This window comes from Equus asinus, chromosome 6, assembly GCF_041296235.1.
Source record: "Equus asinus isolate D_3611 breed Donkey chromosome 6, EquAss-T2T_v2, whole genome shotgun sequence".
NCBI lineage: Eukaryota > Metazoa > Chordata > Mammalia > Perissodactyla > Equidae > Equus > Equus asinus.
In genome coordinates this window covers 55,739,049-55,765,637 of record NC_091795.1, presented here as the reverse complement: position 1 = coordinate 55,765,637, position 26,589 = coordinate 55,739,049, and the positions used below count along the sequence as shown (strand labels likewise).

At 35.9% G+C, this 26,589-nt stretch overlaps 1 protein-coding gene and 1 long non-coding RNA gene across 6 annotated transcripts in view; one reads left to right on the top strand and one right to left on the bottom strand.

The window, feature by feature from the left end:
• Positions 1 to 26,589, top strand: part of LOC106832303 (uncharacterized) — a 387,667-nt gene that overhangs the window by 39,430 nt on the left and 321,648 nt on the right. The window lies entirely within an intron of this gene.
• Positions 1 to 26,589, bottom strand: part of PNPT1 (polyribonucleotide nucleotidyltransferase 1) — a 44,599-nt gene that overhangs the window by 17,348 nt on the left and 662 nt on the right. Inside the window, exons 2-15 of one of the 2 annotated variants that reach the window (XM_014843021.3) lie at positions 23,167 to 23,227; positions 22,503 to 22,577; positions 21,731 to 21,836; positions 20,361 to 20,410; positions 19,283 to 19,346; positions 19,144 to 19,191; positions 18,087 to 18,200; positions 12,792 to 12,978; positions 11,885 to 11,936; positions 8,829 to 8,886; positions 6,722 to 6,818; positions 6,181 to 6,283; positions 2,311 to 2,381; positions 212 to 248 (exon numbers count right to left, since the gene is read on the bottom strand). In XM_014843021.3, the coding sequence (XP_014698507.1) occupies positions 212 to 248; positions 2,311 to 2,381; positions 6,181 to 6,283; positions 6,722 to 6,818; positions 8,829 to 8,886; positions 11,885 to 11,936; positions 12,792 to 12,978; positions 18,087 to 18,200; positions 19,144 to 19,191; positions 19,283 to 19,346; positions 20,361 to 20,410; positions 21,731 to 21,836; positions 22,503 to 22,577; positions 23,167 to 23,227 (1,123 nt within the window). The remainder of the gene's footprint in view (positions 1 to 211; positions 249 to 2,310; positions 2,382 to 6,180; positions 6,284 to 6,721; positions 6,819 to 8,828; positions 8,887 to 11,884; positions 11,937 to 12,791; positions 12,979 to 18,086; positions 18,201 to 19,143; positions 19,192 to 19,282; positions 19,347 to 20,360; positions 20,411 to 21,730; positions 21,837 to 22,502; positions 22,578 to 23,166; positions 23,228 to 26,589) is intronic. The other variant, XM_044772480.2, reaches the window with a different exon arrangement.

Genomic DNA, 26,589 nt, shown 5'->3' with positions numbered 1-26,589 from the left:
AAGCTACTACTTTTGTCTCTAAATCCCTTCTGTATGCAATAGACAGCCTGCAAATCTACCTTAACAGATATATGACAAAACTAGCATAGTAAAATGTTAATGGTAGAACCTAGGTAGTGGGTATATGGGTATTCACTGTAAAGTTCTTTCAACTTTGCTGTATCCTGGAAATTTTTCATAATAAAACGTTGGGGGAAAAAATTCACCTTACCTCATAGTGCAGCATAAAGTTTTTATCATTTAATCCACTACAAACAAAAAGCATAATATTAAAAACATACAGATACAAATTTATTTCAGTAAACAACCAAAAAAGATTTAAAGGGATTTTAAAAAACAATGGGGTATTAAAGAGAGTTGGTCTGAAATTGAAAACCAGGAGAATCAGAAGGATGTCAGAGACAGTATTTTTTCTAGGGCTTATGAATGAATTCTATACAGATTTAGGAAAACAACTTTGCTTCAAATACAAGCACTTGAATATCCAGATTTGAATATTAAGACAGTAGATACATATTTTTTAAGCATTAATAACTGTCAGAATCCTAAATGTTACAAACACATTAAATCTCAGAGTTATGATCTTTCTCCCAGTCAACATGTGAAATGAAGATCAGTAACTGAAATGATATAGCTGAGAGCAATCAGGAGATCTAACAGGCAAAGATCTTCTCAGGGTTTGAAAACAGAACTCTTGTGACTATATCTAGAACAATGGGGAAGATAAGGATGAGAAGAAACAATTCCTTTCCTGAAGCAGGAAACCTGATTATCATTAACTGATGAAAAGACAGGCACATGAAGGGTCTTAGCACAAACAGTGTCCCCTTTTGGTGAGATTACAAAAGGCACCTCTCTGTGCAGAGGATTTAGAAAGTCTTGGGCTAGGGCTGAATCTGCATAACCATAAACTGCAGCCTTGGGAAAAGAAATCTAAAAACTAGACTCCTTCAGATGACTAAAGGAATCATAGATTTGGGGAGCTAGAGAGGAGGATAGGGATCATTAGCGCATTACCCACACTTTACAAAATGAGGAAACCAAAGACCAGCATGGCTGAGTGACATGTGCCCCCTCACTTACATAGGTTACAGTCCTAAGACTAGAACATAAAGAAGTGCCCTAGCCAAGCCCAGTGCTCTTTCTTATGAAGCTGTGTTGCCTCCTAGAAGAGAAAGGAGTCAAACTGAAGAAGGGCAGGGCAACTAAATTTTGGCCCAGATGGGAATTAAAAATACAGACAAAGGATAAGAGCTACCCCAAAGAGCATTTTGATTATGATGAGCAGTCCAGCCTTATACACACAGCTGCATTGTCAATTTTATCTGATACATCAAAAACAATTAGTGATGCTATCCTGAAGATACTAGCGATTATCCTCATCAGTTGGCTGTAGGAAGAGGGAGGCAGAGGTCCTGTGGTCTTCCAAGATCCTTAACCAGGGAAAGGGAAGCAACACTCTTAGGCACTGCGGAAAGAATGAACTGTGGCTGTGAGTCCCGGGACTCTGATGCAGTAATGTTTGGTGGGGATTGTAATACAGATTCTCATCATCTAAAATTGATCAACATGATTTTACTGCTGACTTTTTAGGAACAGAGGAGGACAGCTAAGTATTTTTTAACACAAATTCAAATGTGGCTTGGGATTAGACAAAGTTTTTTCATTTACTAACAGCTTCCAGATTCTTTTTAGCAACTGGGACTCTTGCTTATTTATTTGCTCTCTTGTTTACAGTAGAAAAACCTATCCATTTAAGATTACCCAGGAAATCTGGCCTGAGGAATGGTTCTGGAGACAGAGCTAAATATAGTCATATAAAGAATTAAATGGAGTCACCCCTGATGGCCTAGTAGTTAAAGTTCAGTGCTCTCCCCTTCAGCAGCCCAGGTTCAGTTCCCAGGCATGGAATTACATGACTTGTGTGTTAGTAGCCATGCTGTGGCAGAGGCTCACAAAGAAGAACTAGAAGCACTTACAACAACTAGAATATACAAGTATGTACTGAGGCTTTGGGGAGAGGGGAAAAAAAAAAGGAGAGAAGATTGGTAACAAACGTTAGCTTACGGCAAATCTTTCCCAACAACAACAACAAAAACCTTCTACAAAAAAAAGAATTAAATGCTTTACCAATATTTGTTCCAACCAATGAGTTAGAAGACAACATAGCAAAAAAAAAAACCCCTTGAAATTACTATTATTTAAACAGAAAAATGAAATACAGAGATACAAGTTTGAAAAGTAATGAATAATAATATACCATATGAGCTTCAATTAGATACTAGAACATCATAACCAAAAATAACTTACTTTATAGCTGTTATTATTCGGTCTGACTTAATACTGGATTCTAATGAATCAAATGTAACGGTACAAAGCACCTAAAAAAGAAGAAAAAGAATTCCTCAGACTTTAATTTACTAACAACAAAGATGAACACTAAAAATATTTGAAGAACCAAATTAGCTCTTAAAGAAATGGAATAAGTACAGTCTATACAAAGCTTGCCATGGTACTTAATACAATAAACATTTGTTCATTCTATAAGGTTATATGTAAACCTCAATAACAATAATCCAAAAGTAAACTACGTATCACAGACTACAACACATAGACTGCAAATGTAAAGCACTATACTAGGAGTACTAGGGGCAGAGGACAGGAAGAGGAAGGAATATTTATAAAACCTGACCATAAAGGAAGCCTCAGTAAACATTGAGCCAATAAAATTGTCTGCTTAAAATTTAAAAAAAAAAATCAATCTTCTTTGGAGAGATATAACATAACCCAGAGACTCTACAATGTATTAGTCACAATGTTCAGGAGGCAACCTACAAAAAAACAGGACATGGTGCCCATTCTCAAGAGAAAAGACAATGATTAGAGATTGACCCTAAGCTGATTCAGATGTTGGATTAACAGGCAAAGATTTTCTTTTCTTTTTTTTGAGGAAGACTAGCCCTGAGCTAACATCTGCCAATCCTCCTCTTTTGCTGAAGAAGGCTGGCCCTGAGCTAACATCTGTGCCCATCTTCCTGTACTTTTTATATGTGGGACACCTACCACAGCATGGCTTGCCAAGCGGTGTCATGTCCACACCCGGGATCCGAACTGGTGAACCCTGGGCCGCCGAAGCGGAATGTGCGCACTTAACTGCTTTGCCACTGGGCCGGCCCCAGACAAAGATTTTCAATAACTGTTATATTCAAGGACATAAAAAAGAACCAATGGAAATTCTAGAACTGAAAAATACATTATCTTATAATAGAAAGGAGATGACAAGAGTCGGTGAACATGAAGATGGATTAATGCAAACTGCCCAATCTAAAGAATAAACGGAGGGGCAGGAGGAAGGAAAAGAGTTTCAACACCTGTGGGACAATATCAAAAGGACTAAAATATGTACTTGCAATCACAGATGGACAGAAAAGAGAGAATGAGGTAGAAAAAGTACTTCAAGAAACTGGCTGAAATTTCTCAAGTTAAATGAAAGACACAAAATTATGGGTTCAAGCTCAGGAAACCCTTAGCAGGATAAATACAAAGAAAACCACACTTTTCATAGCCATACTGCTGAAAATTAAAGACAGAGAAAATCTTGAAAACACCCAGACAAAAACAATAAATAACATGCAAGGAACAATGATTTGAATGAGTCCTGATTTTGCATCAGAAACATTGGAGAAAAAAAGCAGTGGAACCATCTTTAAGTGCTGAAAGAAAAAAAGCATTGACCCAGAATCTATATTTAGCAAAAAGATTTTTTGTATGTAAAGGCAAAATAAAGACATTTCAGATAAATGAAAAATAAGAATTTGTTGTCCGAAGACCCATAGGACAATACTAAAAGAAGTCTTGTCAGATGGAAGGGAAATAATACTAGATGGAAACTTGGATATTCAGGAAGGAAAAAAAGCATGAGAAATGATGCAGGTCAAAATAAAAGACTGTCTTTTTCCTCCTCTTTACAATATAGGTGATTCTTGAAAATAAAAGTTATAACATTGCCTTGTGGCGTTTATAACAATGTGGATGTAACTCATAAGACAACTACAGCATAGAGGATGGAAGGAGGGGCAAATGGACCTAAATGATTGCAAACTTTCCTCATTTTAGGTGAAGTAGTACAAAATTAACTCCAAAAAGACCATGAACAGTTAAGGATGTATACTATATTCTTTATAGTAACCACTGGAAAATACTGTAGAGGTATAGCTAAAAAGCAAATAAACAACTTTAAATGGAATTCTAAAAAAATATTCAATAAATCCAAAAAGAAGGCAGAAAGAATAGAAAAACAAAAAACAGAGGAAGCAAAAACAAATAATAAAATGACAGACCTAAATTCAAATCACATCAATAATTAAATTGAACATTAATGGACTAAACACTCCAGTTAAAAGGCAGAGATTATCAGAGTGGCTAACAAAAGTATGCAGAATATCTTAATGGAGTCACTTTGAAAACTTTATTAAAAGGCATAAAAGAAAACCTGAATCAAAGGTGAGATAGACTATAGTCATTGTAAAGACTAATTAAACTGTAAAAATATCATTTCTCTCTCAAATTAATCCATAAATTCAGTACAATACCAATCTAAATCCTAGAGAGATATGTTTTCATAACTTGATACAATACTAAAATTCAAATGAAAGAACAAATGTACCACAATAGCTAAGACAATTTTGGGAGTCGGGGGGAGAATAAAAAAGGGAGGATTTGCTTCTCAGATATTAAGACATACCCCAAATCCATAATAATTAAAACAGTTTCACACTGGCCCAGGAAACTTACAGAACAATACAAGAGAATATAGTTAAAAAAAGTATTTATAAACTTTGAATATGGTAAGGTGACATTACAAATCAATGGGAAAAATGAATTATTACTAAATAATGTTGTAAAATTGGCTCACTCTGGAGGTTTCCATCTCACACTGTGTATAGGAATAAGCTCTAAGATAGATGAATGGTCTAAATTTGATAGCTAAAATAGAAAGTTAATAGAAAAAGTATGTGCATAATTTTTTGACTTTGGGGTAAGAAAGGATTTCTTAAATAAGACTTTAAAAATACAAACCATAAAAGTAAAAAAGGGAAGGATTAACTACATCAAAACTAAAGATTTCAAGCTCACTCCATCATATTGTAGACTACCACAAGCAAAGTTAAAAGGCATATGATGGAGAGGGAGATGATACATACAAATTCTGGTTACAGAAAAGGATTGATATTTAAAACACAGAAATAACTGAAAAATAGTAGGAAAGACAGTAAATCATATTAAAAAAAGAAAAAAAATTGGCCAAAGGATATGAACAGATCATTTACAAAAGAGCAAACATGAACCAGGGCCATCACATTGTTCAACTCCAGGGACTGTATGAAAAGAGTGCCCTGGAGGTGTACAGACCTGAGCGTATGGTTTTATACAGTGACCATGTTGACTGGCTATTATATAAAGAGATGCTCAGCCTCACTTGTAATCAGGGAAATACAAATGAAAGCAAAGACATACCATTTTGTACCCATTAGTTGACAAAATTAAAGTAGCAATTAACATAAGAAAGAGGTATAAGCATAATACCATACACAAAACAATGGATACAGATATATGTTAAATAGAAGAGAATGGGTGCCTATTTAAGGGAAAAGAACAGGACTGAGGTACAGGCTACATGGAGAAAACAAATGAAGACCCTGAATAGACCAACAATGACAATATGCCATAAACTCAGGAGTATGAATGACTCAATTTTCCGCACCTAAGGTTAAAAGAAAAATACAATAAAAATACCAGATAATTCTGGAAAATGCAAAGCAATTTATAGTGACAAAAGCTGATCTGTAGTTGGCTGAGGAAAGGGAGGGGAGCAGGAGGAAGGGATTATAGAGAGGCACAAGGAAACTTTTGGGGGTGTTTGGTATGTTCATTATCTTGACTGTGGTGACAGTTTCCCAATTATATACATGTGAAAACTTATTAAACATACACTTTAAATATGTGCAGTTTCTGTACAGCAATCGTATCTCAAAAAAGCTGTTAAAAATCAGATATTAATCTGAATAGATAATACATTCTATATGATAAAAACCTATAGCGTCTACATAGTGTACTTCTGTTAGATCTAATCAAGCAATCCTGAATCAGCAAACAATTGTAGCTTTTTATATATCTTACCTGTGTTTGTCCCCTTTGAAATAATGCTGATCCATGAAGAATTTTAAACATATCTACCTCACAATTTATGTTCCTAAGTGAAGTTAAATCTCGACCATCACACCTATAGTAATAAAGGAAATAAGCATGTAAAGCAGTGTTGGAAATCAGAAAAATCACATATTATCTTTTTATCCCTACCAGGAAGTTCTCAACCCCAGTTGCAAATCATAATCACCTGTAGAACTTTAAGAACTTTAAAAAATAATACACATACCTGGGCCCGGGCCCCACCCTAAGTCCCACTGAATCAGAATCTCAGGGTTTGTGACCCATATACCTGTATTGTTAAAAAGCTCTGCAGGTAATTCTGATGTGCAGTCAGGGTTGGGAAGCACTGCTCTACACATGAGGCCCACAGAGCGACAAACACATCCACAAAATCCACACACTCTTCTCATGTGAAAAAACCCAGTTCCTTAGTTTGAGCAAGTTGCCACTTTCAAGGCAACCTAACAAAGAAAGCACACACTTCAATTCCATCAAAAAAGGATACATTTACCTTTTGTATTCATTCAAAATAATACTTCTAAAAACCTCCTTCGAGACAACGTTGAAGGATTCTATTATTTCATATGGATCAACCTCTGGAAATTTTTCTATAGAAGAAAGACAAACCCAAACAAAGGTTTTGTTTTTTTGGAAGATACAATTTCTCTTAAGTTCACAGTATCAAATGAATTAACTATGGAAGTAAACCAAGGGAGCTGACTCTGAACATTAAGTCCTCAGGCAAACAAAGCAGATAAATCAAATGTTCCTCAAGTAGGAGAGACACAAGTATTACACCTCCAATGTATTGTTATTGGAACTTAGTTTGCTTTCTACCAGAACAAATAATTCCTTGAAATCAGCTCTCTATTGTATGTTACCTGGAGAAATTCAGCTAACCATATTAAGAAAAGCTCTAAGTGATACTTTTAAAGAGTAATCACCTTCACTCTTTGCTTTAGGAACTTTTATCTTAGTCTGCAAATAGAGGAATAATTTTCTTTATATATTACAAATCTCTAACGACTGTTTTTTTAGTTAACATTTATCAGGTTCCTTCATGACCCAGGTACGTGTTTCTTTTTTAATGCCTTTAATCTTTACAACAACTTATGAAATAAATTCTATTATTAGATATAATAATATCTATTATTATCCCCATTCTACAGAAGAAAAAATAGGCCTAAGAGGTGGAATAAATTGCCTGAGCTCACACATGCAGTAACTGACACAGCTGTGATCTGAATACAGATGTCTGCCTAAGCTTATGCTTTTAAAAATTTTAAGCTACTTTACTTTATCAGTTGATTTATGCCAAGTTTTTCAGCACTGTTCTCTCAAGCATTTGGTTTATTAAATATAACTTTAAAGTAATCAGAACATTAGAAATGGCCACAGAGAGATATATTAAGTATTGTATCTTCATCAGGCAAGAATAATTTTAAATATTATACTTCGACATGAACTTTTATGCTTTAACTGGGTTCACTTGGAGAGGAAAATAATTAGTAACAAAACATTTAAAATATTATCCTATGGGGGCCGGCCCTGTGGCTGAGTGGTTAAGTTCGAGCGCTGTGCTTCAGTGGCCCAGAGTTTCACCAGTTCAGATCCCAGGCGCGGACATGGCAACCCTCGTCAGGCCACACTGAGGCGGCGTCCCACATGCCACGACTAGAAGGACCCACGACTAAAATATACAACTATGTACTGAGGGGATTTGGGGAGAAAAAGCAGAAAAAAACCCCCAAAAACCGAAAAAACAAGATTGGCAATAGTTGTTAGCTCAGGTGCCAATCTTTAAAAAAAAAAAATGAAGATATTCTACTATGTATGATATAAACACAAAATCACTTTTCTTTTTAAATAAGGCAACAGGTGTTATACAACTTCTCATGCTTAACAGGATGAAATATAGTGAAAACAGACTAACCTCTTTCAACGGCAGTTACAAGTAATGGCCTTAAATAGCAATGCTAACAGGAGAGTTTTTATCTTAAAACAGGATACTCAGGTGAGAGGATATTCGTCCATTAGCAGAAAAATTAACAAGAACTATATGTCATGCTTGGTAGACATTCAGTTTGTGTGTGATTGATATTATACAATAAAATCCTTTGCTTAATAATTTCTAGAGAGCGAAATTCTCTAAAATCTAAACTTCACAATTCCACATAATATCAATAACAATGATAACGGTTAATGTTTATTGAACACTTGCTATATGCCAGACACAGATGTAAATGATTTACTCCCCATGAACTAGATATTACTAGTTTTTCAATTTCACAGATTAAGAACTTAAGAATTTTAAAGAATATATTTCAGGTTTTCAAATGACAGGATACAAAGATATTCATGTTAGAGTCTAAGTGTCTGATCTAGATTAGGAATATTTCACATTCAACATTTACTGGTGCCCACTCTGTCAGGTGCGGTGCTGACCACATTCTTAGAAGTTAAGTTAACACTAACTTTGGGACATGTCCTTATTGCAAATTTACTGAAGATAAAACTAAGGAGCAATGAGAATAACTGATTTCTTCCAAATCACACAACTAAAATTTAAACATCTATTATTTCCTTTAAAGATGTTTTTAAATTAAAAAAAAATTTACCTTTTAGCTGTTCCTCTGTATCTAATCTTATCTTGTTAACAGCTTCATCTCTGGAAATCTAAAAGAAAGTTGAGATTTAGTTATTATATATACATGGCAACGTTTAACACTTCTATTTTTAAATTATTATACAATTAACATATTGTAATAGTGGTCAGATCTCTCTAATGGCAGTATTCTTTAAAAGATTAGAACTGGTTATTGATTTACAAGAAATATTACCTGTTTAATTCATTCAAATATATTTACACACTTCCCTAAAACTTGTATTAATCAACAAAAGGAGAATGGAGAAGCAAACAGGCTTTTATTTAGCTTTCTGTTTAGAGATTTTTCATAAAAATAGGACTAACATTCATAAACATAATTATGTGATTTATGACAAAAAACAATTCCAAGAACCGAATACAACAATATATCAAAAAGATTATACACCATGATCAAGTGGGATTTATACCAGGGACACAGGGATGGTTCAACATCTGCAAGTCAATCAACGTGATTCACTACATTAACAATATGAGAAAGAAAAACCACATGATCATCTCAATACATGCAGAGAAAGCATTCGACAAGATCCAACATCCATTTATGATAAAAACCCTCAATAAAATAGGTATAGAAGGAAAGTACCTCAACATAATAAAGGCCCTATGTGACAAACCCACAGCCAACATCATACTCAACGGACAAAAACTGAAACCCATCCTTCTCAGAACAGCAACAAGACAAGGGCGCCCACTTTCACCACTCTTAATCAACATAGTACTCGAGGTGTTGGCCAGAGCTATTCTGCAGGAAAAAGAAATAAAAGGAATCCAAATAGGCAATGAAGAAGTAAAACTCTCGCTGTTTGCAGACGACATGATCTTATATATAGAAAACCCCAAAGAATCCATAGAAAAACTATTAGAAACAATCAACAACTACAGCAAAGTTGCAGGGTATAAAATCAACATACATAAATCAGTAGCATTTCTGTATGCTAACAATGAACTAACAGAAAAAGATCTCAAGAACTCAATCCCATTCACGATCGCAACAAAAAGAATAAAATACCTTGGGATAAATTTAACCAAGGAAGTGAAAGATCTATACAATATAAACTACAACACCTTCTTGAAAGAAATCGACGACGACATAAAGAGACGGAAAGACATTCCATGCACATGGATTGGAAGAATAAACGTAGTTAAAATGTCCATACTACCTAAAGCAATCTACAGATTCAACGCTATCTCAATCAGAATTCCAATGTCATTCTTTACAGAAATTGAACAAAGAATCCAAAAATTCATATAGGGCAACAAAAGACCCCGAATTGCTAAAGCAATCCTGAGAAAGAAGAACAAAGCTGGAGGCATCACAATCCCTGACTTCAAAACATACTACAAAGCCACAGTAATCAAAACAGCATGGTACTGGTACAAAAACAGATGCACAGATCAATGGAACAGAATTGAAAGCCCAGAAATAAAACCACACATCTATGGACAGCTAATCTTTGACAAAGGAGCTGAGGGCCTACAATGGAGGAAAGAAAGTCTCTTCAACAAATGGTGCTGGGAAAACTGGACAGCCACATGTAAAAGAATGAAAATCAACCATTCTTTTTCACCATTTACTAAAATAAACTCAAAATGGATCAAAGACCTAAAGATTAGGCCTGAAACAATAAGTCTTCCAGAAGAGAATATCGGCAGCACACTCTTTGACATCAGCTTCAAAAGAATCTTTTTGGACACCATAACCCGTCACATGAGGGAAACAATAGAAAGAATAAACAAATGGGACTTCATCAGGCTAAAGAGCTTCTTCAAGGCAAGGGAAAACAGGATTGTAACAAAAAAACAGCCCACTAATTGGGAAATAATATTCACAAGTTATTTATCCGACAAAGGGTTAATCTCCATAATATACAAAGAACTCACACAACTCAACAATAAAAAATCAAACAACCCAATTACAAAATGGGCAGGGGACATGAATAGACATTTCTCCAAAGAAGATATACGGATGGCCAATAGACACATGAAAAGATGCTCATCATCACTAATCATCAGGGAAATGCAAATCAAAACTACACTAAGATATCACCTTACACCTGCTGGAATGGCAAAAATATCCAAAACCAAGAGTGACAAATATTGGAGAGGCTGTGGAGAAAAGGAAACCCTCATACACTGTTGGTGGGAATGCAAACTGGTGCAGCCACTATGGAAAACAGTATGGAGATTCCTCAAAAAGTTAAGAATAGAGGTGCTGGCCCCGTGGCCGAGTGGTTAAGTTCACGCGCTCCGCTGCAGGCAGCCCAGTGTTTTGTTGGTTCGAATCCTGGGCGCGGACATGGCACTGCTCATCAAACCACGCTGAGGCAGCGTCCCACATACCACAACTAGAAGGACCCACAACAAAGAATATACAACTATGTACCAGAGGGGCTTTGGGGAGAAAAAAGGAAAAAAATAAAATCTTTAAAAAAAAAAAAACAAAGTTAAGAATAGAAATACCTTATGACCCAGCCATCCCACTACTGGGTATCTATCCTAAGAACCTGAAATCAGCAATTCCAGAAGTTCCATGCACCCCTATCTTCATTGCAGCATTATTCACAATAGCCAAGTCATGGAACCAACCTAAGTGCCCAGCAACTGATGATTGGATAAAGAAGTTGTGGTATATATATACAATGGAATAGTACTCAGCCATAAAAAGGGACAAAGTCGTCACATTCACAACAACATGGATAGACCTTGAGGGTATTATGTTGAGTGAAATAAGCCAGACAGAGAACGATGAACTCTGTATGACTCCACTCATAGGTGGTAGTTAACATATGGACAAAGAGAACTGATCGGTGGTTGCCAGGGGAAAGGGGGGTGGAGGGAGGGCACTAGTGGTGAAGTGTTGTACCTACAACATGACTAATAATAATGTACAAGTGTAATTTCACAAGGATGTTAACTTTTATAACCTTAATAAAAAAATATATTAAATATATATTAAAAAAAAAATTCCCAGAACAATTATACAAGACAAAATTCAGGTATACCTACTTTATCATGTTCATAATCCGTAAAAACTGCATAGAGTCTTTCCATGGCGAGTCTATTTTAAGCACAAAATAAATGTCAGCATATTTGGAAACACAAAGCAGTGTCTATCACAAACAACACTGAACTATTTAATAATAAACATTTTATAAAGAATTAGAAATACGTATTGCTCTTTAACATTGCTAATATGATATAGAACATAATAATATGCTATAGAACATAAATTTCTTTCTCCCTCCCTCTCAGGGGAATCATTCACACATGGTACTATGCCCTCCCTTCTTGTTTAATTAATTTCACCTTAGATTTTTATTATTCTCTCTCTCTCCACACAGTCTCTCTTTTTTTAACCTCTTGCTTTTTTTTCTTCTATCCATTTTGGTTGTTATTGCAGGCAAGTCTTTTATGGGGGACAGTTTATATAACGTTTTAATTTCTGATGGCTCTAAGACTGATACTAAGGGAAATACTAACTTTTTCAATTTATTTCAAATAAAATGAAATAACTTTCTGGTGATCATTCACATTTACTGAGTGCCTGCCTATGTGCAGGCACTATCCTAAGCACTTGGCATATAGTGGTGGTTATACTTGATTTCTTTTGGAGAATCTCAACAATTTCCTTAGATATTCAAATATTTTACACTTTATTCTCCTTTTCCTTAACACAGAGAGAAATGCAGATTATCTGAACATTGAACAATAAACTCACTCCCCCTTTCATTACAGGTTCACACTTAGGCCCTTAAAGAGGGATGTGGGTTTATCCTTTTGAAAGCATTAAATTGGTATTTATAGCAATGACTCTTAAAATGTGGAAGAGTATTACTTAAGAGGTAATGCATGGACAGTGCTTCCATTAACTCTGGTGACAATTTCATATTTTCTTTTGTACAAATGTTCTTACTTATGAGTGTGTTTCACAATCTCTGGCGAAGGGATAAATAACTTCTGAGGTGTCCTCTTGGTAACACCAATTTCTTTTACCAATTGCTGGATGCCCTGTATTATTTGTTGTGTATATTTTACTCCCACTTTGATAGCATGGCAAAAGTCCTGCTGTAAAATGTTCTCTGCAGAGGCTTCCAACATGACTATTTAAAGGGAAAAAAAAAAAAAGATTGCCATTGAACCTTTTACCAATATAGTATTTTCAAGTACCATGACATGACATAAATACTACAGATCAATTTTGTTTATTAATGGTATATACAGCTTTTTGATTTCTTTCCTCGGAATCAACATACTTCCAAAATGTGAACAGTGGAGGATGAATAAAGAAACCTTGATATTTGAAGTTAGGTTTATATTCTTCTTAAATTTAATGAGGGATTTCTCATAAAAAATGAAACAGAAAAGAAAAGAAACTATGCATATTGTTTTTTCTTTTGAGGAAGATTAGCCCTGAGCTAACTTTTGCTGCCAATCCTCCTCTTTTTGCTGAGGAAGACTGGCTCTGAACTAACATCCGTGCCCATCTTCCTCTAGTTTATATGTGGGACGCCTACCACAGCATGGCATGCCAAGCGGTGCCATGTCCAAACCCAGGATCTGAACCAGCGAACCCCAGGCTGCTGAAGCAGAACGTGCGCACTTAACCGCTGCGCCACTGGGCCAGCCCCTACATATTTTTTATAACAGCTTTATTAGATATAATTTAAATACCATAAAATACCACCTTTTAAAATATACAACTGCATTTATTTTTAATCTGTATTTGAAATGAAATTTAAAACTATCAGCACAGTAGTTATCCAATAAATGTTTCCTGTTTAACAATTATTTAATGTGATCTTCCACTTAATTCTGTCATTGTCACAATGTCTAATGCTTAGACAGGTGGGGAAATCTTTGCAGTGATACTGTTTCAAATAAGCCAACCAGAAGGCCCCAGCTACTACCATAAAAAGGTTGCTTTTATTGGTTTTGTAATAGTAAAACTCCTATGTAAAGCAGGGAAGCTCCAAGGTAGGGTTCTAGTATGGTATCTAGCTAAAATCTTCTATTCAGCTTTGGCTTTGGTTTCTGCAAGGCTGAATGACTCTTGCCTACTTGTGTGTTATTTCTGGCATTTCTCAACTTACATAAAGTAAAAGATCATAGTAGTGCATATTTACCATCATATGTAATATGTTTAACCACAATCATGTTGGTTAAGATTTATTATTATCCAATAAGTCACTTCTGAGGCATCTAGGTATAATCTAGAATGAAAAAAAATCTCCTTATGTTCTTTATACGTTGGAATTCCATCACTCAATTGAAGCAGACCTATGAAACTATACCAAAGATCTGACATTCATGTCATCAGAGTCCTGGAAAGAGAGGAACAAGATGGCAGGGCTGAAAAGTACTGGGGAACAAAATAGCTGAAAACTTAACAAATTTGGCAGACATAACCTACAGATTCAAGAAGCTAAAGGAATCCTACTTAGGACACATCACACACCAGAAAGACACATCACAATTAAACTTCTAAAAGCCAAAGATAAAGCAAAATATCTTGAAACCAACTAGAGAAAAACGATACCTTACCCATATGGGAAAAGCAATTCAAATAACAGCACATTTATCATCAGAAACCATGGAGGCCAGAAGGAAGTGGTGTGATATTTTTCAAGTGATGAAAAAAAGAACTGTCAACCCAGAATCCTATATCTAGTGAAAATATTTAGGAGTGAAGGGGAACTCATGATATTAGATGAAGGAGAACTAAGAAAATTTGTCACCGGCAGACCTACTCTAGAAGAATGGCTAAAGGAAGTTCTCTAAACAGGAAGGAAACAATAAAGGAAGAAAACATATTAGGAACATATTAAGCAAAAATATGAGTAAATACAGTACATTTTCTGTCTCCTCTTGAGTTTTCTAAATTATGTTTGATGGTTAAAGCAAAGCAAAAATTTTAACAATGCCTGTTGTGGTTCTAAATGTAAAGGAATATTAAAACAATTATAGTGTAAATGGGGGAGGGTAAAGAGAGTAAGATTTCAACACTTCACTTGAGGTATGAAGAAACTTCCTCTGACACCATGATACTGAGATGGTTATCTTCTTTTTCTCATCTGTAATGTCATGACATCCCTCTCACTTTCACTGAATTAAATTTAAGATTGAAAAAAATGTATGTAACATATGTAAATTTCACCTCAATAAATTGATTTAAAAAAGAATATTAAAAGAATATGGTCAAGAAAATGAATATTCCTCAAATAAACCTTGTTTTCACCAATTAAACCTCAAAGCAATTCATTTTTTAAAAAGCTTTAAAAGAAAATTCCTTATAGTTTTGAGTGTCTGGACCTGTGCTGTCCAATATGATAACTACTAGCCTTGTGTGGCTATTTACATTTAAATAAATTAAAATTACATAAAATTAAAAATTCAGTTCCTCAGTCCTCTAGCCACATTTCAAGTACTCAGTAGCCACATATTCAGATATAGAATACTTCCTTCATTGCAGAGAATTCCACTGGAGAGCACTACTATAGAGGCTAAAAATTTAAACAAAAAAGCTTGTCAAAATGATTGCTCAAAATTGTTAACCATTTTCAATAGTTGAAGATAAAGGACTCTTAAGATTAGTTGAAGCTATGAATTCTAGATACAAATTTCTTCTTAAAAATTGTTACTGGTATACTTTTTCCTGAATTATATCCTAGCATACATAGAAAGATTAGTGATATTAAATGCACCAGTTGAAAACAAGCATCTAAATAACGTTGTGCAGAATAATGGTTGCTGAAGTAATCTAGCAGCTGACAGCACAAAGAAACTATTCTTGCCCTATAAGGTCATGCTTTAAAGATTCAGATTACTAAATAGTTTTATAATGAAATGGTGGCAATTACTCTTTTGTATTTTTGTATCCCAGAAGTTCCACAATGGTGGTATTTGACTTGGGCCCAATATTAACTTTAACACATAAACATGGGATCAAATGTATGTTTGGTGCACCTTTACAAAAGCACAGCGAGCTAGCTGAGTATCTTCCTGGAAATAGTGGAGGCTGGTAATTTCTGAAACCAGTCTTCTTACAGTTTGGTTCTGAATCACGCTCAGCCTCCCTCCAATTACTCAAGACTACCTTCTGATGGTTTATGCAGTCTCTAGAGTCTCATTCTTCCATCTAGAGAGCAAAACGGGAGACCAGCCAGCTGGAAGGCTGCCTACTGGGTTTCTATGGCATGGCATAGATGCAGTAAAGATCTTAGTTCATTCCTCCAGTGTCTACTTAAAATTAGAAGGGTTCAAGCTCTAAGGCAGATAGAGGCTATATGACTGTTTAGAAGCAAGTGTACTTCTGTGTCTTAATGATAATAGCAGGTGTTAACGGTATGCCTACTAAGTACTAGGTATTATGCTGGATACTTTAGAAACCTAGATCCTAATTTTTTTTTTTAAGATGAAATCTCTCTCTTTTTTAAAGACTGGCACCTGCGCTAACATCTGTTGCCAATCATTTTTTTTGTCTTTTTCTCCTCAAAGCCCCCCGGTACACAGTTGTATATTCTAGTTGTGAGTGCCTCTGGTTGTGCTATATGGGATGCCGCCTCAGCATGGCCTGATGAGTGGTGCCAGGTCCGCATCCAGGATCCGAACTGGTGAAACCCTGGGCTGCTGAAGTGGAGCGCGCAAACTTAACCACTTGGCCATGGGGCCAGCCCTGACCCTAATCTTCACAACAACCCTGTAAAGTAGCCAAATCAGTTTACTGATTGAAAGTAAATCAACACTGTAACTTTAAGCAAAAGAAAATTTCAGATGCTGACCAAGTGAACTTAAAACAGTAAACCAATACTTTGCTCAGGGCCCTTAATGAGATACTCAAATATGATGCAAGGGTCATATGTTATTCATGGCTTCCCCAAATCATTGGAATACTCTCTCTAAATTGTGATAGTTCCCCACAGTATGAATCCCACCTTCTAGAGGTAGAATCCAAAAACCATTTCCTTGCCTCCCTTGTTGTCAAGGATGCAGTCAAGTGTCACAGTTCTGCCCAATGAGATTTTAGGTAGAAACTGCTGTGTGGGGACTTCTGGGAAAGCTCCTTAGGAGGGTGACTCACTTAGTTGGCACACACCTTTTTGCTATTCCCCTCCTTTTTCTTCCTCCTACCTCTAAGTCAGATAAGTTGGCCAGAGTTCATAGCCTGTTCATAAGCATGAAGATGAGGGCCACACTTTGAGGATAACAGAGCAGAAAGCTAGAAGGAATCAAGATTTCTTAAAACATACTATGTTGCTGCTATAACTCTCTTGGACTCACTACTTCCGAATTTCTTTTACCTGAGAGAAAAATAAATTCCCATCTTGTCTAAGCCTTGTTATTTAGTTTAACAACATAATCTCTAACTAATATGTAGATATACATACAACTCCTGTTACATGTGTTTTATCTATCATACAGTACCTAATTCTAACTTACCAACATTCCAAAAGAAAAAGCTAGAAATGTGTTTCACACATTAATTGTACAAAAAAGCACTAAAAGGTTAGTAGTTTACGTTTCATCAGAATGTTCCCATATCAGAAGATCCCATGTCAAAAAGTCCCAGACATCAAATGTCACATAGTGGAATAAATTGATGATAAGAGACCTTAATTAATTTGTTCAAAGTCACATGGCTAAGTATGTGGCAGATGCTGGGTTTCAAACCCAGGTCATTCTGACTGCTAGAGCCTATTCTCCTTTAACACAACCAGCCTCTGATTTTCAATCGTGCAATTATGACATTTTTGTTACAAGGAGTGAAGGTGACCCATGGTGAGTGCATTTCTTCTACTTTATTACTAGTTTCCACCTCCTGGAAATAGGTTACTTCTTTCTCAGAAGACGTCACACAGGCTTAGAATGACTGAATTAGCTGAATTAACATATTTAAACTAAAAAACAATTTATTACCAGATTTAGAACTTTAATTTTTAGACTAGCTTACCAGTCTAAAAAGAATTTCTTATAAAAAGAAATCCCTTGGTAAAGATTTTTGTATATTTCAATTAAAGTCGTACAACATTCTATAATCTTAGGTATTGTTTGATCTGAAGTAAGAGCACTACCAAAATAGGGCAGCAATAAAACAAAACAAAAATCTTTATGGCTAACTGACAAAACATACATACCAAAAAGAGTTTAAATGCATTTTTAAGATGCCAGAACTTGTAAGTAAAATCCAGAATGTAGTACTTAAACTACTTACCAATCTGACTTTTAGGTGCTCCAGCAACCACTAAATTTAAAGTACTGGAAGACATTTCTTTTCGTGTTGGGTTAACAACACATTCTCCATCAATCATTCCTATTCGTACTGCCCCTAAAATATATAATAAAATGTTGGCAATTATTTAGTAAAAACTCACTTTGCAAGACATTATTCCAGCAATGGCTTCAATCCCTATCTTCAATTATGACCATAATAAAATCCCTATTTCTACCACGGTATTTAAGGCCCACAGGGCATCCTACCCTACCCTACCTTCTGGCCTCACTGGACCACTCTGAGTTGCTCAGACTTCACCGTTTCTTCCACACCTCTGCGATTATGCTCATGCTCTTCTCTTGATCTAGAATGTACTTTCTCCAAAACAAATGCTTACTATCTGATTCTACTGAGGTTCAGCTTAAATGTTGATTACTCTGGGAAGCCCTCCTTCACAATCTGACCTTACAAGGGTAAACTCGCCCTTCTCTATCATTTTCTTAGTACTTTGCTATACCTTTATAATACTGTTTATAAATAATTACTTGTCTCTTTCCCATACTTACGCTGAAAGCAAGAACTGCCTCATTCATCTTTGTATTTCTAGTGCCTAGTGTGCCTTTGTTCTTTCAGTGTTTAGGTCAGTATCTGGCATTTATGACACAATAATTATTTACTTTATGAATTATTTTTACATTGCATGATTATGACTTATAACAGCTGTAAATTACAAACACTTTTTTTTATTCTGAGAATATGTACTCTGACAATTTTCCAGTCAAAAGAAAAAAAACTCCTCAAATAGAAGAGGTAACTAAGAAGTCAAAATATCCAGTGACATAAAATCTCTAACAGCATAACATATTGCTATCAGAAATGAAACCCAAAGCAAGGATGAAAATGTCTCAGAGCAGAAAGGAGTCTTAGAATGTCTGTCATCTAATTCAACTCCCTAAGAGATGATAAATTGGAGTCAACAAATCTACGACCTTGTGTTAGCATGCTCACTAGCATTTTCTGAAAAAACACAAATGTTTATGTTCAAATCCTAACTTACCAACAGGTCCATTCCAAGGAATATCTGATAATGAGAGAGCTACAGAAGCTTAAAAAAAGAAAAAACAAAAGCTGAAATAAAATATTTCATTGCTTTAAAAAAATCAAGTGATCATTTTAATCTTTATTTTTATACTTACCACCATTAATTGCTAGGACATCAGGTTCATTAACACCATCTACTGCTAACAGATTACAAAGGACCTGTAGAAGGTAAAAAAAAATTCAAAGTGCTTAAAAAAAACTACTTGTTTTGGCAGGATTATCATTTACGTGAACATCTTGGCCTAAACTATAGCAGCACTATATGGTTAAAAGTATGGGCTTTATAGTCAAACCCTTAATTCTGGCTATCATTTAACTACACGCTTGACCTTGGACAAATTCCTTAAATCAAGCCTCAAAAGTTTCCTCATCTTTAAAAGGGAAAAACAATAGCAGCGTCTTCCTAAAAGTTTCCTGGAAAATTACAGGAAATATTGTGTGTAAAGCATTTACCACAATGCTGGGCATGTTGCAAGTACACAGTAAATGTTGGCTATTTCTATTACATAAAAGTATTTTTGTCTTCTGTTTGTAAGCATAGAGAAAACAAACCAATGAATTACTTTACACTGCAATAATAAGCCTACGTTATACACTAAAGAAAATAACTTCTTGAGGCTGTGACATCCTTGCAAAGGCCTATTTGCAGGGCATATTTCTTTTTATCAAATAAAATGTATATGGGTCATTATTCTGAAAGAAAATAATTTCAGAAATTATTAAAATATAACAAAGCAGAGGTTTAGAGGACCCATTAATAAAGAAAGGTAATGAAGATAAGTTGTTTTGATTATTCTAGCCACTGTTACTAATATGACCTGTATGGCCCAGCCTCATCTATCCCCACCCACCTCAATCACAATGACCTTCCTTCTTTCAGACTCACCAATTTCTTTCCTGCCTCAGGGCTTTCATACTTCCCATTCCATCTGTCTGCAATGCTTTCCCCAAACTCCTTGGCTGGCTAATGCCTACTCATAATTCAGGTATCAGCACAAAGTGACACTGAGTAAATGTTAGCCATCTTTTTTAAAAAACAATATAAAATGCAGCAGCATCACCAAAAATTCTTACTGTGTATTCTTTACAATGTTTAGCCTAGGAGGTATTATAGAGATTCCTTAAGTTAGTTTTGATTGAAGTGGAAACAAATAAACCTAAAGCAGAACCTACCTGTGTATCATAAAAGTAGCCAGCTGGAAAGAGAGGTCTAATTGAACGATCTGCCAAAACAAAACAAAGAGAAGACATTAAATAGTACTGACAGAAGTTGTTTTCCAGTTCAAAACTTTTCCCCATTAAACACCAGGCTAAAAAAATAATACAGCTAGCTATTCAATGTCAAGAAAAAAGTAAAAATAAAAATAAAAAAATCCCTTGGACTGATTTACTGAGAGGACATAGATGAATGTCAGTGCTTCAATTAATACACACCATGCCCTAACAAGAAAAAATTACTAGGGCAAGAAAACACAATTCTAAAATTGAGGAGCAACTTTTCATATATAAGTAGAGGAGAGAACAGGAACGATTAAGGGGCTTAGTGGTTAGGTTCATGTGCTCCACTTCCATGGCCTGGGGCTTGCTGGTTTGGATCATGGGCGCGGACCTGCATGCCTCATCAAGCCATGCTGTGGTGGCATCATACATAGAAGAACTAGAAGGACTTACAACTAGGATATACAGCTATGCACTGGGGCTTTGGGGAGGGAAAAAAAGGGGAAGATTGTCAACAGATGTTGGCTCAGGGCCAATCTTAAAAAAAAAGAATAGGAAAGATTAAGAGCAGACCAAAAGAAAATCCTTCCTTGGCATTCTGTGTCTGACAAATGCATATAACTACACACACTAGCAATTTATGTGTAGAAGAGCTATAAACTACATATGATCCTACAATATTTAAGGATATCAAAGATTTGAAAGATTATAGACATATTTCAGTGGTTAATGAATATAATGCTTTCAAGAATTATAAGGGGCTGGCTCCGTGGCCAAGTGGTTAAGTTCGCGTGCTCTGCTGTGGCGGCCCAGGGTTCAGATCCTGGGCGCATACATGGCACCACTCATCAGGCCACGTTGAGGCGGCGTCCCACATCCCACAACCAGAAGGACCTGCAACTAAGATATACAACTATGTACGGGGGGCGGGGGGGGGGGGGGAGATAAAGCAGGAAAAAAAAAAAAGAATTACTATACGGAACATGAAAATGAAAAATACTAGGGATAGGTTCAACAGAGAGCCGTGAGCCACAGAATTTATATGCTCAATAGAGATTCATTTGTTTAGTCAACAAATATTTACTGAATGCCTGTTTTGTGCCAGGTAGTATACCAGGTACAAGGGATTCAGTAGTGAACAAACAGAAAGGTTTTTCTCTCATGGAGCCCACATTTAAATGAGGTGATACAGAGAGTAAATAATTTCAGGTGGTGTTCATGTAATGAAGAAAAATTCAAGAGAGACTGTAGAACACAGATGGAAGAGAAGAGATGCTAACACAGAAATATCAAAGACGGTTAATGCCTCTATCTTAATATCTTACCTATTACTCGACTTGTAAGAATTTCTTTATCAGAAGAACCAATCTCTCTTCTAAGATAGTTTGTGGGAATTCTACCTGCTGCAGCAGCCTTCTGTCTATAGTCAACCTGAAGTAGCAATGAAAAAAATGAAATTCATTTGACTCCTTTTTGTAATAACAAACTATCCCCCAAGAACTACTATATTGATAGTAATTCTCCTGAGGCTGCTAACAACACATTCCAGACTAAGAGGATTTTATTTACTTTTAGTATTTTGTATCTCTTGGGGAAAGGAGAAATGTTTCAGCAAACTGATTTTAAAAAAAGTCTTCACTTAGCAGTCAGATGACTATCTAGCCTCACTACTTCCCACAGTAGCTTATTCTGGGCAAGTCAAACATTGCCTTTTTTGTATAAACTCTGTTAATTGTAACTGCATTCCCCTTTTCATAATAGAAAGAAGCCAAAAAATCCTAACTCTTCACTAAACATATACTTGCAGAATCATACTGAAGGAAAACCTATGAAAGCAATGTTCACTCAACATCAAAGGACTCATGCACTTCCACTGTTCTTGTCAACTCAACGCATCTGGACATTCTAAACTATGCTTACTGCTATGAGAAGTGGTTATGAAGCAATCAATTTAAATTCGTTTAATGACTCAGTATCAAACAAGGAAAATCCTTTGTTGTATGAAGTTTACATTTTGCACACATTACACTGTACAAAAATATCACAAATTCTACATTTATGCTATATTACAGTTCAGGTAAATCAGTAAATACTTACCACCAAAGGCAAGAACTGGGAAGGTGAAGGTTTTGTTTTACTGACTGCTGTGACCATCACCGCAGTGTCACCTGACTTAAATATAAACAACACTGGTAAATTCCTTTAAACTCATATTAACATATAAGTAGTGACTGAATGAAACCTCGTTCCAGTTAAACCCAAGGAAAGAGAACTGTTATTCCATGACTCAATGACAATGAAAATAATAATTCACAAATAGTCCAACCTTGATCTCTTTTACATGATCATGATCTATATTAGAATAGTCACTGAGCTTTTCGAAAGCAATAGAACTAAAAGGAGAAAAGGTTCACTGATAGCTTAGTTACATCCAATTGATTTTCTACTTCTTATGAGGAAATTTAGGTTATACATAAAGAAAAATTTCCTAAATATTAGTATTAAAGAAAACAGTAAAATCACTTTCTCTAGAAAAGCATTACAATTTATTAACAGAATAAAAGAGAACCCCAAGTTTGGAAGAGATCTTAATATATCCAGCCCTCTGACTCCCTAGTTGTCTGGAATGGTTCTGACACTAGAAATGGTCTGAATTAATTTCCAGCACCACAATTCTAAGTTACATTATGTTATAAAGATAGTCAGTACTGGTCTCCATAACCGTTTTTAAGACGAAAATTTAAAAACCTAGACTTTTTACCTGTACTACAGCAGAGCCATCTGCAAATCTGGCCAGTTTTCCAGAGGATATTTCTAATTTTCTGTTTAAAAATAAAAATTCAATACAAAAGGACTTAGGTCACCAGTACAAAGGAAAACACATATCCATGCAGAAATTTGCACACGAACGTTCACAGCAGCATTATTCATAATAGCCCCAAAATGGAAACAACTCAAATGTCTGTCAACTGATGAATGAACAAACAAAATGTGGTATAACACATAAAGTGTAATACTGTTCAGCCATAAAAAAAAATGAACTACTGATACTTGTTACAACATGGATAAGCCTTGGAAACATTATGCTAAATGAAAGAAGGCAGTCACAAAAGACACATATCATATGATCCCATTCATATGAAATGCCCAGAATAGGCAAATGTACAGAGACAGAAAGTAGCATCAGATCACCACCCACCTACTGCTGAAATCAGTAGTCATGCTCTGCTTAAGGATGGGGACAAGTTCTGAGAAATGCATAATTAGGTGATATTGTCATTATTCTAGCATCATAGAATGCATTTACACAAACCTAGATGGTATGACCTACTATACACCTAAGCTATATGGTACTAATTTTACGGGACCACCGTCATATATGCAGTCTGTTGTTGACTGAAACATCGTTATGCAGCTCATGACTGTATTAAATTAAGGTTTTATGTGGTCAAGCGTAAATTTGGGGTCTTGAAATTTTGTTTGATCCTAAAAAAGAATATGCTACCAGTACTTCTCAAGACATACCAGGAATTGGAATTCCATCTACTAATGTGAATTATGAATGTCTGAGTGATACCTGTGATGGGGTGGGTAGTATCTCTAAATAGATTGAAGTGGGCCCAAGACACAGAGAAGAGCTGTGAAAGCTACAGTTCTATTCCACTGATGGGGATCTTGACCCAGAATTTTTGGGATTGCCCACAGTGGCATATTCTGACCACTTCGGTCTGAGGATAACATGTATCACTTCTTCTCAGCTTCCACTGGTGAAAACCAGGTACATGGCCCCATCTATATGTAGGCACTAGCATTGTCCCAAAGAAGAGAGCACATGTACTCAACAGCATGAGCCAATGGACTATCCCCTCCCTGGCTAAGAACCAGCCCTCTTGTATCAACAGGCAGAGAAGTGGAGCCAGGGAAGCACTGTTAAGCTTCTAACGCGAATATATCTACAATGGGGACTGATCAAATCAGTGAGAAAAACAAACATGTCTGCAGTACCCAAGATGTTCTCAAACATGCATTCTTGGATTTATATATTTATTCAAACACCAAATTCTACCTTCTTTGTTCCCTCTGTTGAGTCTACCCAGTGTCTCCTTAGGGGTCCTAGGTCGCTCACCAGATAGTCCTATGGTCCTGCCTTGGTGACTGCCCTAATTCAAACTGTTTTTCTTCCAGGTGTTTGCAATTTATATTATGCAAAGAACCAGGTGGCTACTCTCCATTATATCTCATGATTTCAGCTGATGTTAACTAACCTATGTAATTTTTTTCTGTCCCTGCACTTTTAGTTCTGTTTTTGGTGCAAAACTGTTACTACTTTTGTATTTCATGGTTGATTTTACCTCTTACCAATTTACTCTCCTATATTTTATGTATCAGATAGCTCTAAATACGTACAAAATTGATAACACATCAGTAGCTTCTGGGGATTGGAACTGGGTGGCTATGGAACTGTATGAGGAGATTTTTGGGCTTTTTAAATGTTGAACCATGTAAGTGAATACCTAATTAAAAACTACTTTTGAAAAAATAAATAATAAAAAGGATAAGATGAGCAGGGAGATCCTATTGGTAGGGAGAAGACTGGGAGGTGGTAACTGAGAAACAGAGAAAGGGAAGAGAGGAGCCACCTGCCACAGGAAGTAGAACTCCAGGGAGAGAGATGCTTAATGAACATTTTTAGAAATATTTGCAGAATGATAGGGAATGTAACCACCTCCCCCAACTTCTACCAAGAAAAATTCAGTAATATAAAACAAAAACAAAAACAAAAACCTACCCTTAAGATTAGCCTCGCACATGTTGCTAAACTCACATTTCACCTTTTGCTCCATCCACAGTGAGTTATTTGTAACTACTCAAATGCACTCTCTCACTTCTCTGTAACTATACTTGCCACTTTATCTGCTTTCTCCTTGCTAATTCCTCCTCGCCCTTCAAGATTCACCTCCAATGGCAAGCTTTAGGGTGGGATAAGTATGCCTTTGTGCTCCCTTAGCACCTTGTCCAGACCTCTCCCACAGTGATTTTCCCAATACTGAACCTGTGTTTATCTTACTCCCTCATCAGACTCTATCTCCTGTGCCCTGTTCAAAGTAGATGCTCAATAAAAGCTTGCTGAAATGAAAATCAAATAGTTGCCTCAAAGGTTACTGTGAGTATTAAATACACTATCTGAAAAACACTTACCACAGTAGTATGTATCCACCTCCTAGGGCATTGTGAAGAGTACATATGATAACAAATATAAAGTGCATGTTACATAGTAGCCACTCAAATGCTCCAAACAACAAACTTATGACAAAGCTAAAAGAATTGATTTACTCAGCAGGTATGATATTTATGAATCTAGTTGTCACAACACATGATACAGGTTAAAAAGAACTAGTTACAAAAAAGGTTCAGGTTGACTAATCAAAGTAGTTTGTTTATGGGAAATTTGGAGGGCAGGGGCTGATCTTGTTACTTTGAGTCCCTAGCACATAGTAGGTGTCTGTTGAATGAAATGTTCTGGTGCATTTCTTCAACGAAGACTATTGAGTCCTTGAAGAATGGAAGAGATACCCACTCCCTCAAAAACTCAGAATCAAAGAATGCCAGAGGTGGAAAGAGCCTTAGAGATCATCTAGTCTAGGGGTCAACAAACTATAGCCTGTTTCTGTACAGCCTTTCAGCTAAGAATGTTTTTTACACTTTCAAAGGGTTTGTAAACACACATGAATATGTGACAGACAGTATGCAGCTCACAAAGCCTAAAATATTTACTATCTAGCCCCTTACAGAACAAGTTTGCAGGCCTTTGATCTAATCCAGTCTCTTCATTTTGTGAAAAAAGTGGTGAAGTAACTTGTCCAAGATCAGTCAGTAAGTTAGGGAGGAAGGCCTGGATCCAAAGCTAGATTTTCCAGCTCTTTGTATGAACTAGGGTCAAATTTGTTCTAAAGTACATGTTAAACATGTACATATATAAAGTAAGCGTTAGTTTTATTTGTTCTAAAAATGATTCAAGTAGGAGTTTTTAAATAGTGACTTTAGACGTGAATTCAGGCAAACAGACCCCTGGAAAAAGTATGGGCTTTGTAACAGAGAAACACAAGTTCAAAATCCACCTAGTTTCATAGTAGTAGCTTTGATGACTGAGAAACTTACTTAACTTTTTCTGAGCCTCTGTACT